The sequence below is a fragment of the Octodon degus genome, unplaced genomic scaffold, assembly GCF_000260255.1.
Source record: "Octodon degus isolate 3935 unplaced genomic scaffold, OctDeg1.0 scaffold00213, whole genome shotgun sequence".
Lineage (NCBI taxonomy): Eukaryota > Metazoa > Chordata > Mammalia > Rodentia > Octodontidae > Octodon > Octodon degus.
The window spans coordinates 2,132,155-2,146,164 of record NW_004524789.1 but is presented as its reverse complement, the minus strand read 5'-3'; the positions used below and the strand labels follow the sequence as shown (position 1 = coordinate 2,146,164).

The window sequence follows — 14,010 nt, the reverse complement described above, 5'->3', positions numbered from 1 at the left end:
CATAGCAAATAAGTTTAGAAACTCTTAATCCTTTTTCTATATGTCACAATAAAAAATTTTAGTAACGTTTTAATAAAAATAATTTTGCTAGCATTTTTAACTGTGGCCCAAAGCAATAAAAAGTCTTTTATATAAACAAGTTTGTCATACAGCAGATTGTATTTTACACATTTCAAAGCACAATTTCAACACAGCTTATTGTATTGACTATAAGTTTCTAAAATTTAAATTCAGTATTTAAACTGGTTTCCTCTTCAAACACAGAAGGATTTCCGAAATGCACTTGCTCACCAGTTTTAACTTTGAAGGGTCTATAACCTTCACAATAGCGATGTTTTTCTCTTTCTCCTTCATCATTTTCTTTAAACTTGCAAAAACTAACTGAGAGGTGTGCTGGAATTTCCTCACTAAGGTGAACTTTGGTCCTTCCTTGGACTTTAAGACTAATCTGGTCTAGCCTGTGATTGATAGAAACTTCTCATTGATGGTATGCAGTCCTTTCAAGTTTCAACCAAGCACGGAAGGTTGTTAATATTTACTCAGTCCTCATCTCTGGAATGGTCTTGAACTATCACAGTTTACTGAGATTGCCAAATGCCACCAGCATTTGCAGACACCTGATTGAAAAATACCTTTATGTGTTAAAAGAAATGAGTTACTATCCACAACCATGTCTCTGAAAGACAGGGGTGAAAAGCAAGATTAATGAGTGGAAATTACAGAAAGACAGATCTCAACTCAGAAGCTAAACAATCACTCAACCAAAGTGTGGCAGAGAATCAGATCTCCTTCTGATCCTCTCAAATTGAAAAATTCCATAGCTCAATGCAATAGCTATCTTCGTACACGTGCTGGTGCCGTGGAGTGTATAGGGTTGTTGTGTTTGGTTGCATATATGACTAGATTCAAGTCTCCTACCCTGATAGTCACTGTTAGAACTTGAGCAAATTATTCAATTTTTCCAAGCCTCTTTCCTCATTTATAAAATGATAATAGGCCTCTACCTCATAGTGCTGTTGTGAAATTAAATGCATTTTCCTGAAAACTGTTCTTACTAAATATTTGTCACATAGTACGTACACAACGCTCAGTAACTGTCATCACTGTTGTTCTTGTCTAGTTGCTACTGACTTTTATCCATTAAAGATATTCCTGAACACAAATTGAGAAGGAAACACTAACTTTCCTTGTTATAAGTGAACTATAAAATACATATTCTAGGATGTTGGATATTCAGACAGATAGTGAGGTTAAACCCAACGGCATATGTTATAGGGTAATAATAAGCTTCTCTTCTGGAGGGTTAACAATTTAAGTTTACAGACCAAAAATTAGAGAAATATAAGGGCTTCAAAGACAGCCAATATTTTGACCCTAGTCTTTCAAGATCAGTGAGGACTCAGGACATAGGAGATTCTATACTGTAACATCATGTATCTCAGTTGTGTCCCAAATTTTCTGATCAAGGAGATTATGGGGACACAGAGCAATGTGATCGATGATGTAAAGTGTGCTTAAGGAGAGTCACATGGAGAGAAAACATTCTCTCAGGCTTTCACAGAGAGAAAATTGGTCAAGCAATGGCCGTGAGTCATCCACATGGCTGACACTGACAAAGGATCTACAAACTGCCGTACAGGGTTACAGGATAAATCCTGAGGGGACTTGACTGACCTTATAAGGTACAAAAGTTACATTTCTTGTTATATAGGTCTTGCTTTATCTTGGTCTTAACAATCCAGCAAAAAAGTATAAAAACGAGGTATAAAAAGTAAAGTCATATTAATATGCTGAGCTGTGAAAGGCTCAAGTCAACAACGTCTGACATTGCCAGTCCTGTGGATAACCCACTAATATTGTGGACTGCTAGGCTGTGTTGGATTGTTTTGCTGAATTCATGCACCTACAGTATTTAGATGGCAATGGAATACCCATCTCTGACAGGACTAAACAAAAAAAGGATACAAATGAAAGACCATTTTGTATCTGCATATACAGAATAGTTAGGAGAGATATACAGCTACTTTCACTTACTTTAATGAGAAGAAAGATTTTTACTAATAGTGTTTGGACAAGATATCATGTCTGCATCTTGTACTATGGATAACCACTAAGAAGATAACAATGTACAGTGTATTAATTATTGAAACTGAGGGGCTGGGGAGAAGGCTCAGTGGAATAAGCACTTCCTTGGCAAGCACAAGGGCCTGAGTTCAATCCCCAGTTCTGCCAAAAATAAAAATTAAAAAATTAAAAAATAATTATTGAAACTGTCCTATTAATCAGTTTTGAAACTATCTCACTGCTATTTTTTTCTCAATAAAATTAATAAAAAAATTAAAATTAAAGAAAAAGGTATGTATTTTATATGCATTTGCTGACCACCTCTGTTAGGTGCTAAAAATAAAATAATTAACCAAAAGGCCACTGTTTGTGGAAAGGAGATAGACAGAAGCAACGAGATTCTGAAAATTCCAGATGGTGACTGACGTGGGTGTAGAGCTAAGAGTGGAGATGAAAAGTGATTTTAGGTGTATTGTTTGTTTGCTGTCACTGGACTTCTATTTCAATTAGTTTTGGTTCCAGTATTTTTTAAATAGATTTTTAGGGTAAAAGCAGAAGATTATTCAACCATGTTAAGTTGATTGTGTCTCTTAGATTACAAAGTGCAATAAGTAAGCAGCAGGATCATGGGAAGAAAGATCTGGGCTGGAGATGGGTTAAGATAATTGATATTTATATACATAAAAAAGGCCAAACAGCAAACTTTGGGATGTTTTGCATTTATATGTCCATTAGGGAAGAAAGAACTAGTGAAATAAATGTAAAGCTGTGGCATCCTAGACAGTTCTCCAAGAAGGAAGGCGCACTCACCCATGCCAAGGGCCACTGAGAAGCCAAGTCAGATGGGCGGAGATTGACTGTTGCTTTGCCTTAGCTAACTATAAGAGCCCTATTAGAATTGTGAAGACAAAAATCTCTACTGAAGAGTGGAGAATACAGGCGAGAAGGTGGAAATGGGAGAAAAAGGACACAGTAAGCTTTTATGTGTGGAGGAGTCAGGAAATAACAAGGTGGCAGACAGAAAACGTGTTCCAAGGGAGATCATTACATACAGTATAGTCAAAAATATGGTCAATATTTAAATTTTAGTATTTTAATGCAAGTAAAGACACGTTGTCGGCCATTCTCCCTCAAAACCCCGCACACTTTGCATTTGTCTGATCTTTCTCGGCACTTGCTCAGCAGCTCTCGAAGTCCTCTTTTGTGTCTTTAGTTCCACTGTGACAGCTGCCCTGATGTCCTGAACCCTTTCAAAACATCCACCTTCAATGGGCGTTTTTACTTTGGGAAGAGCCAGCACCACAGGGTACAAGATCCAGTGAATACGGGAGATGACGTTGTCGTGTTTTTATTTGATAGAAATCACCATAAATGTTTCATCAATACAGAGTGATCACAAGATACAGTAAGTATTTAAATAAATATTTATTACAGAAAAAGACATTTTGCCATTTATCCCTCTTAAAATACTCCCTCTCCTAACCCATTGTTTCTTCCAGAGTGTCTATCAACCACCCAGGTGTGGCGACACAACTGTAATCCCGGCACTTGGCAGGCTGAGGTAGGAGGCCTGCCACAAATCTGAGGCCATCCTGAACTGCACAGGGAATTCAAGGCCAGGCTGAGCTATATAAAAAACCCTGTCTCAAAAAAAATTACTAATGACCATTTTTGCTCCTTCCCTGCATATTGATAGAGCAAATTATTTGAGGAAAAAATAAGAGGGTTCCAGAAGACAGGTGATGGGACCTACCAGAGATCACTAGTTGTGACAACTATTCTGCCACAGTAAAAGACAAGACACCCACACATAAACACATCGCAAGTCCAAATCTAATTTCATCTATTTTCTCTCTGCAATTAATCATGAAAGGAAAATTCTCTGGAAAGTGAAGAATGGTTAGAAAATCATGAGACTGGACAAAAGAAGAGCAGAACATGTACCCACATTCCCATTATCTGGACAAAACACTAGGCTCGTACCTCATGAAGGAGGAAAGCCTTACCTTGGTTCATGGCTTCAGTGAGGGAGGACATTGGCAAGTGTCATGGCAGCCAGGAGGCAGGGAGGGAAGAGAGGAGGGGGCAAGAGCACACCCTTGTGAGTCACAGAGGCAGGCTTTCTGGCTGCTTACAGTGTCACCTTCAAATCAAGAGTGGTTAAAAGAGATAAAGAAGGTCACTACATACTTGTTAGGTGAAAACTGCAGGAGGAAGACCTAACAATTATAAATATGTATGCACCCAATGTAGGCACACACATGAAACAAATTTTAACAGACAAGAAGAATCAAGTAAGCAATAACACAATTTTACTGGTGGATTTTTAAACCCCACTAACACAAAGAGATAGATCAATTAAGTAAAACATCAGCAGAGAACTAAAACAAATTTCTGAAGAAATGGGCTTAGTTGACCTTCACAAAGTGTTCCATAAAAACAGCATCAGAATATACCTTCTTCTCAGCTGCGTGGGGACCTTCTCCTAAATATACCATATACTAGCATATAGAACATGCTAAAGTAAATGCAAAGAAATTGAAATTATCCCATGCATACTATCTGACCATAGTGCAATGAAGCTGGAAATTATTGACAAAAGAAACAGCATAACCTTCCTAAGCACAGGAAATTAAATAACATCCTCCTCAACAATCACTGGGTCACAGATGAAATTAAAGGAGAAATTAAACAACACTTTATAATTAAATGAAAATGCAGATATAACTTACCAGAATCTGTAGGATGAAATGAAAGCTGTCTTAGAGGGAAATTTAAAGCAGAAATTCTCAGATCAGGAAAAAAGAATGAGCCAACTAAACAATTTTATGCTATACCTCAAGCTCCTAGAAAAAGAAGAGAAAGTTGAGTCCAAAGCCCAAATAAGGCAGGAAGTTATAAAGATCACAATATAAGGCTGGGGAGAGAGCTCAGTGGTCTATGCACCTGCAGGGCAGGCACAAGGACTGGGTTTGATGCTTAGTACCACATGCCATCCCTGCCCTGGAACGGGGGTGTGACCTGCCAGCCACTGAAACCAGGCATGCTGGTGCACACCTGTAATCCCAGTGTTGGCAAGGCTGAGACAGGACGATGACTATAAATCTGAGTTGCATAGTGAGACCCTGCACCAAATTAAATAAATAGATGATTACTTTTTTTAAAAAAAAATCAGAGCAGAAATAAATACAGGGGAGATAAAAAATTCAAAGAATAAATGAGTCAAATAGCTAATTCATTGAAAGAATAAATAAAATTGATAAAACACTAGCAAACCTTATCAAAATAGGAAAGAAAAAATTCAAATTCATGCAACAAGAAATAAAAAGGGTGAAATCATTACAGACTAGAAATTCAGAAGATCATCAATACTTACACCAAAACTTTTACTCTCACAGGTTGGAAAACACAGAAGAAATGGACAGATTCCTAGGTGCATACAAACTACCAAAGCTGATTCAATAGGATATAAATATTCTAAATAGGGCTGAAGAGATAGGTCAGTAATCTAAGTGCCTGCCTGGCAAGTGCAAGGACCCAGGTTCAGTCCCCCGTACCTCATGCTATGTAGTCCTTGGAATTCCAGCATACCATGCCTGCCTCCAAATCCAGGCATTCCTGTAATCCCAGCACTGAGGAGGCTGAGACAGGAGGATTCACAGAAGGATCACCAGGAGTCTGAGCTGCATAGCAAGACCCTGAACCAAATAAATAAATACTGGGTGGGTGGATCTCAGCACAGAGAAGTTCTATGAGTGAACCAGTGGGCTACATTTGATGCAGAGAAGCCCTGTGAGTGACCCAGTGGACTGAACCTTATGCTGAGTTGCTCAGTTTGTGCCTCATTGGAGGAACACAGTGGCATTTTCCTGGCAGGAGGGTCTGAGCCCTGTACCTGGGCCCAGGGAGCGGAGGCATACTACTAGGCCCAGTGGGCTCAGACTGAGACCCAGACCTACGGGAAAATCCTCATGGCATACAGGCAACAAGAGGTAACTTAGATGAACTAGTCCACCTGGAAGATTCCAGGACGGAGGGCAGTGCCAACTGGAAACCAATAGCACACTCTCAGTAAGGAAGGTAAAATCTTGGTACACACAAAACATCAAGAATATCTGACACAGAAGAGATATCTAAAAAACAGACTTTACAGAGAGGTTCTGATTTCAGTGACACAGTGATCTACAATGAAATTTTAACAAAAGAAGGAGCACAGAAATCAAAATAAAGAGTTCTGTCTGAAATAGAATATGTCAAAACAAAGAAGCAAAATGCAATCTCAGGCACCAAGAACACCCAGAACAAATCCATGAGACACTAGCATTTGAAGAAATTGGGAGTCACACATGAGAAGTCTCTGAAATAATAGCAACTGAAATAAAGAAACAATGGCAGAAGGGTATAGAAGAAATAAGAACAGAAATAAATTCCCAGGTAAAAAAGAAATGATAACTTTAATGAAAGAATTACTGTTTTTCTAAAGAAGACACTGATAAAAAAAATAGAGAATAGAAAAATGATGGAAAGTTTGAATGAGCAATATAGGAAATAGAATGCATAAAGCAGATTCAAATATAGGAGATATATAGGAAATTAAAAATTCCATTAAAATTGGCAAAAACATTTGAATGAAAGTTAAGATAACCTTTCAGACCTTGAAGACACTGTTTTAGCCAGTGAAAAAATGAGGAAATATCTCTTAAAAACAGCAAGGACCCAGGAAATAATAGTTCAGCAGCTGCAAGACGATGCAGAGATGAACAACGTAAGACTAATAGGCATCAATGAGAAAGAAAGAGCCAACACAAATGACATAAAAAGAATATGGACAGAAGTAATAGCAAAAAACTTCCCAAATATGGGGAAAGAATCTGACAATCAGACAACTGACGCATATAGAACTCTAAATAATATCAACCCAATTTAATCTACACATATAATAAAGATCCCAGAAATTCAGCACAAGAACAATATACTAAAGGCTGCTAAGAAAAGAAACTGATCACATTTAAAAGAAAACCCATCAAAATAACAGCAGATTTTTCATCACAAGCCATCAAGTCAAGAAGAGTGTGAAGTATTTCAAGTCCTACAAGAAAATCAGTTCCAACCCAGAATGATATAACCTCCAAAATCCTCTTTCAAGTTTAATGGAGAAGTAAAATACTTCCATGACAAAGAGCAACTAAAGAAATCCCTTACTATGAAATGAAGCCTATACAGAATACTAAAAGACATTCTCCAAGAGCAATCAAAATGACCACAACTTAAACAATGACAACAGAAAGAATCTAAAAAACAGAGCAAACAATTAAACATGAGAGAAAAGTAGGGAACAACAGCAAGAAAATAACATGACAAGCATAAGCCAATACATATCAACTATAGCCATCAGTGTTAATGGACTCAAAGTCTACAATTAAAAGATTTAGATTGGCAGAATGTGTCAAGAAACAAAATCCAACAATATGCTGTATACAAGGAACACATTTAACCCAAAAACAAATTTATAGGCTAAAAGTCAAAGGATACTACATGCTCCAGGAGCTCAGAAAAAAAGCCTTGGTAGCTATCATGTTCACAGACAATCTGAACTTCAAACCAAGAATGATCAAACAAGATAAAGAAGTTCACTATATACTGGTTAGGGGAAAAATTCAAAAAGAAGTGATAACAGTCATAAATATGTATGCACCAATTATGGGAGCCCCCAACTATATAAGTCAAATTTTAATGGATGTGAAAAAATATCTAACAACCAACAACACAATCTTAACAGGGGACCATAACACCCCCTTATCACAAAAAGATAGGTCAAGTAGACAAAAACTTAGCGAAGAGGTAGAGAATTGAACTAAACCTTTGACCAAATGGGCTTGGTGGACATATACAGGGTACACCACCCAACAACATCTGACTACACATTCTGTTCAGCTGCACATGGAATATTCTTTAAAATAGGCCATTTTTATACTAGTCCACAGATCATACTTAAAGGGGCCATGGAGATAGCTCAGAGGTCTAAGTACCAGCCTAGGCTACCGCAAGGACCTGGGTTCTCTTCCTGGTACTACATGCCATGCTGGCCTAGAACACCAGGCAAGGAGCCAGCCCCCAAGACCAGGCATGGTGGTACACACCTGTAATCCCAGCACTGGGGAGACTGAAATGGAGAATCAATATGAGTCTGAGCTGCATAGTGAGACCCTGTACCAAACACATAATTTTTAAAAATAACAAAATAGTAAAAAATCATACTTAAGTAAATGCAAGAAAACAAATTATACCATGCATATTATCTGACCACAGCACAATGAAACTGGAAATTAACAACAAAAGAAACCACAAAAACACCATAAACATATGGAAATTAAAAAAATGCTCCTCAGCAACCAATGGGTTGCAGATGAAGATAAATAAGAATTTAAACAATATCTAGAATCCAATGAAAATTCAAACACAACTTACTGGAATTGGTGGGATGCAGTGCAAGCAGTTCTCAGAGGGAAACTTATAGTGGTGAAATCACATTGCCTAAACTGAATAAGAACATATAAATACCCTAATGCTGCACCTCAAGTGTCTAGAAAAAGAAGAGAAAACCAAGCCCAAAGCCCAAAGATGGGAGGAAATTATAAAGACTGGAGCAGAAATTAATGTAATTGAGACGAAGAAAACAGTACAAAGAATCAGTGAATCAAAAAGCTGGTTCTTTGAGGGCTGACCAGATAGCTCAGCAGACTAAAGTGCCTACTTTGACAGAGTATAGTAGCTGGGGTTCAATCCCTGGTGTGCTGTGCCAGCCCCACCCCTGGGGTACTCTGAGACAGTGATTGAGACTGGGCATGGTGGCATGCACTTGTAATCCCAGCTCTTGGGAGGCTGAAAACAGGAGAATCACTATGAGTCCAATCTACCTAGGGAGACCCTGTACACCCTATATACCCTGTCCTAAATTCATTTTTTAATAAGCTGATTCTTTGAAAGATTAAGTAAAATTGATAAACTCCTAGCCAACATTATCAAAAAGAGAAAACAAATACCTCAAATTCAAGCAATAAGGAATAGAAAGAGTGAAATTACTACATATCCTGTGGAAATTCAGAAGACCAACAATTGTTACTTTGAAAATCTTTACTCTCACAGAATCAAACACACAAAAGAAATCAATAGATTCTTAGACAGGCACAAATCACCAAAACTGAATCAATAAGATATTAAAAATTCTGAATAACCCAATATGAGCCAATGAAATTGAAAACATCATCAAAATTTACCAACAAAAAAAGCTCAGATCCTGATGGATTCACAGCTGAATTCTACAATAAATTCAGAGAATATTTAATCCCAATATTGCTCAAACTCTTCAATGAAATTGAAAAGGAAGCAATACTCTCAAAATCATTACTGGAGGCAAGTATTATACTGATATGAAAACTGGAAAGAGACTCAACCAGAAAAGAGAATCACAGGCCAATCTCCCTCATGAACACAGATGCAAAAGCCCTCAATAAAATCCTAGCAAATGGAACACAGCAAATCATCACGAAGATTATACACCATGACCAGGTAGGATTTATCCCAGGGATGCAAGGATGGTTCAACTTAAGCAACTCTATAACTATAATGCACTATACCAATACAGCCAAAAGCAAAAACCACATGATTATCTCAATCGATGCAGAAAAGGCTTTTGACAAAGTCCAACACTCACTCATGATCAAAGCCCTATAGAAAAAGATACAGAATAGATGGCTTGTACCTCAATCTGATAAAAGCCATCTATGGAAAAACAGCAGCCAACACCATTCTAAATGGAGAAAAAATGAAAGCCTTTATTCTAAAATCAAGTACAGGATGTCCACTGTCACCATTCCTGTTCACTATAGCTCTAGAAATATTATCCAGGGCAATTAGACAAGAGAAAGAAATAAAAGTAATAAGAATAGGTAAGGAAGAAGTGAAATCATCATTATTCACAGAGGACATAATATATTATTTAGAAGACCCAAAAGCTCCAGTAAGAAACTCCTACAGTTAATAAATTTAGTAGCATAGCCAATACGAAATCAATACTCAAAACTTAGCAGCATTTCTATATACAAACAATGAACACATCAAGACAGAAATTAGGGAACCAATGCCTTTCACATTAACAGTGAAAAAACCGAAATACTAATAATTTCACAAAAAAGTAAAAGATTTATACAGTGAAAATTAGTATCCTCTAAAAAAAGAGATCAAAAAGGATTTCATAAAATGGAAAGATATTCTTTGCTCCTGGATAGGAAGAACCAACATTGTGAAAGTGGCCACAGCCCCAAATTTGTTATACAGATTCAATGTAATCCCAATTAGAATAACATTAGTATACCTCATAGATCTAGAGAAAACATTTCTAAAATTCGTTTGTGTCATGGGTAATACATTGTATCAACTTGAGAAATTTAGAAGTTTAAGTGATTCAGCAAACAATCATGGTTCTTACTTTGTAAACATCTTCATCCTGGAAGAAAAGGGTATGGACATGGTGTGAATTCTTCCCCACTCGCCCCAGTGTAGCCTGCTTCGTACAAGGAGAGGAGAGAGGGTGCTGCTGCTGCTGCTCCTGCCTGTGCTCTTACTGCTTTGCTGTCTTCTGCTGTCTTGAAGTGCTGCTCCTGTGCCTGCCTCCCAGCCTGGAAGCCACTGAGTGTGGACTGAAACCTTCACAAAGTGTGAGCTAAATTAATCCTTCCTTTCTTAATTTTGGGTGTCAGGTATTTTGTCCCAGCAATGAGAGAAGAGTAACTGACAAGATCTGGAACCAGAAGAGACCTAGAACAGCAAACGCAGTCCTGGGAAGCAAAGGCAGAGCAGGAAGCATGACAATCCCCAACTTGAAATTATACTACAAAGCAACTACAATAAAATCAGCATGGTACTAGCCAAAAAAATTGCCCAAGATCAGTGAAACAGATTAGAAGATGCAGACTCTGACTGCTCTAAATACAGACAGCTACCTTATCTTTGAAAGAGGGGTCAAACTTGTTCACTAGAAGAGCACAGCTTCTTTAATAAATTATGCTGGAAAACTGGTTTTCCACATGTCAAAGGCTAAAATTAGACCCATGCCCATCACAAAACTAGAGTCAAAATGGATCAAAGATTTAAATATTAAAACCAAAACACTAAATCTTCTGGAGAAAAAAAAATAGGCACAAATCTTAAAGGCATGTGGATAGGTAAAGAGTTTATGAATAAAAATGAAACTGTACAGAAAATAATGCAGAGAACCAATAACTGGGGTCTCATCTTTTGGAAAAGTTGTTTCATGTCAAAAGAAATCAATAATAGGGTAAAAATAAAACACACAAAAAAGTGTAACTAATCAACCATGTGACAAAGGCCCTCTATCTAGAACATATAAAGAAAATTTTTAAACATCAGGTCCCCAGAATTCAAAAGCTCAATCCAAAAGTGCATATGAAAAAATACAAATGGCAAATAAACATACAAAAAAAAGTTGAACATCATTGTCCACTCAAGAGATGTAAATTAAAACAACATTGACATTCCATCTAACCCAAGAAAGAATGGCTATGATCAAGAAGTTAGCCAATGACAAATACTGGAGAGATTGTGGGGGTAAAAGGAGTGCTTCTTCACTGTTAGTGGTGATGTAAACCGGTACAACCACTATGGAAATCAATGTGGAGATTCCTCAAAAAGCCAGAATTGGAGGCACCATTAAACCCAGCTATTCCCTCCCCCCAAAAGAACGGAAAACATTTTTCCTAAAGAACTGAAAACATCATACCACAGTGATACACATGTACCCATGTTTATAGCTGCGCGATGTGTTATAGCCAACTATTGGAAGTGCCCATCAACTGAGGAGTGGATAACAAAGATGTGATAATTTTGCACAATGCAATATTGCTCAGCTATTAAGATAAATTTAAGACTTTTATAGGTAAGTGGATTCAACCAGAGACTGCACTGCTAAATGAAATAAATCAGACCCACATGTGCAAACACTGTATTGTCTTGCTAGTTTGAGAACTGAAAGGTATAATAGATATGTGAAAGGGAAAGAACCTATTCAGTGGAAAGGAAAAACAAGGCTGAGGAAAAGGACCAAAGAAATAAGGGGAAAAATATGTTTATGCAGGACAGCTTGGATAATTGTACTGCTGACATCTATTGGTCTCTTGAAAGTAACAGTTAATGCCTAATTTTTAAATTTTTTTACTTTTCTTCTCCTTTTCAATTTCTTATAACTTTATTAATCAGTGTTGAAGATTTACATATGGTAACTTAAACAACTAATTTTAAGATAACATTACACAGTACAACAACCATTGTCAAGTTCTTATTAGTTTGTTTCATGAAATTTTGTATCATTCCTAATTTTTTTATCATTTTGTATTCTTTAAAAAATACCAATAAAATTTGATTCTTTTTTGTTCCAAAAATATATTATGCTTTTTCTAAGTATTCTATTAATATTTGGTTAATTGCATTATTTTAAGCATAGGTTAAGACTTATCAATGATTGCTGATGAACCAATACCGGATTATGTACATATCACTATAGATGGGCCAGTGGTATGCATCTTGCAGAAGTTCCTACTGTATCAAAATCAAAAATTCTGTAGTCATTATCACCACTTATACTGAGTAAGTCACTCTGCATATTATTACCAAACAAATTAAATAATTGGACAGAACTGTTTCAATATATGTTGTTTCGGTAAAGCAAATACCATCGGCAAGGAAGAGATTATTGCAGGAAATTTATCTCTTTTCCTTAAACATAGAACTTGAAGACTAGTGAAGAAAATAGCACTCCCATGCTGTGAAATTAGACAGGGAGAAATTAGCATTAATAATATATTTATCTAAAGATGGAGTTAGCTTTCTTGTAGCTGTGCTACTTAAAATCCAAGTAGAGGAAGGTAGAAAGAGTTGTCATTCTGTCATAAAAATATCCTTCCACTAAAACTAGATTTTCAGTCTTATCTTCAGCTTAACAACAGCATTAACGTCTTATTATATGTGAAGTTATATACGGCACAAGAAAAGGAAAGAAGAGGTACTTTCCTTATTAAATTGTCTAGGAATTAATACAGGAAAAAAGGTAATTTTTAAGAAGTATTTTTGTTTCGTTTTACATATTGCAGTGCTGGGAATCTAGCATAGCCTGATAAGCACCTTACCCCTGAGCCATACCCCTAGTTCCAAAATGTTTCTTAAGGCCTAGCTTGAAACATTCAATAAAACACAGTCTACTGGCAGACAGATGTATTGTGTGCTTGTAATACTCCTGATGACAGCTGGAATCATTATGCATTGCAAGCATGTACCAGTAAAAATTAAATTAAAAAATAAAACCTGAACTCACACATGCCTACCTTTGGGCACAAAATATATTCCTTCACTTTCTTTAAATGAAATCTTTAGAAACAACAAAAATAATCATTCAATTAAAATATTTCATACTCTTTTTTTCTTATGTTCTCTTATCATAACAACATGCCAACAATAGCATGTGAGTTCTTAGACAGTCTTTAGTGAGAGCATTTTTTATTAATAAATGAACCATGAGCAAGTAATAGCAACTCAGTAGGAGATAAGATACCATTACTTCTTTGACTATTTTTCCTGGAATTTGTACTGATTCCAACACATAGGTCTTCTTACATAATGTTCGATAGGGTGAGGACTGCTCTACCTGTTTCATGCTTCATTTTTAATTTCTCATTACAGGGCTCAGAAACAAATCTGTATGTTTTATTGTTGTGATCTTTTTCTGTCCTCCACCAAGGTGAGCATCACAGACATGAGCCACGGTAAAATAGTCAAAATCAAGTTATGACCTCATAAAGATGCTGGATTACACCTTGTGCTTCCAATAGGAAATCTGAAGATTAAATTGCTCATGCAAAATAATATAGCAGGTCA

The 14,010-nt window shown here is 36.7% G+C and overlaps 1 protein-coding gene across 2 annotated transcripts in view; it reads right to left on the bottom strand.

The window, feature by feature from the left end:
- Tfec (transcription factor EC) overlaps positions 1-14,010 on the bottom strand; it is an 81,165-nt gene that overhangs the window by 29,814 nt on the left and 37,341 nt on the right. Inside the window, exon 1 of one of the 2 annotated variants that reach the window (XM_004644862.2) lies at positions 292-358. The exons of the other annotated variant lie outside the window; for it this stretch is intronic. Coding sequence (XP_004644919.1) covers positions 292-357 — 66 coding nt within the window. The 5' untranslated portion in view covers position 358. Of the gene's footprint in view, positions 1-291; positions 359-14,010 lie in introns of those variants that run through there. 2 annotated transcript variants of the gene reach the window in all.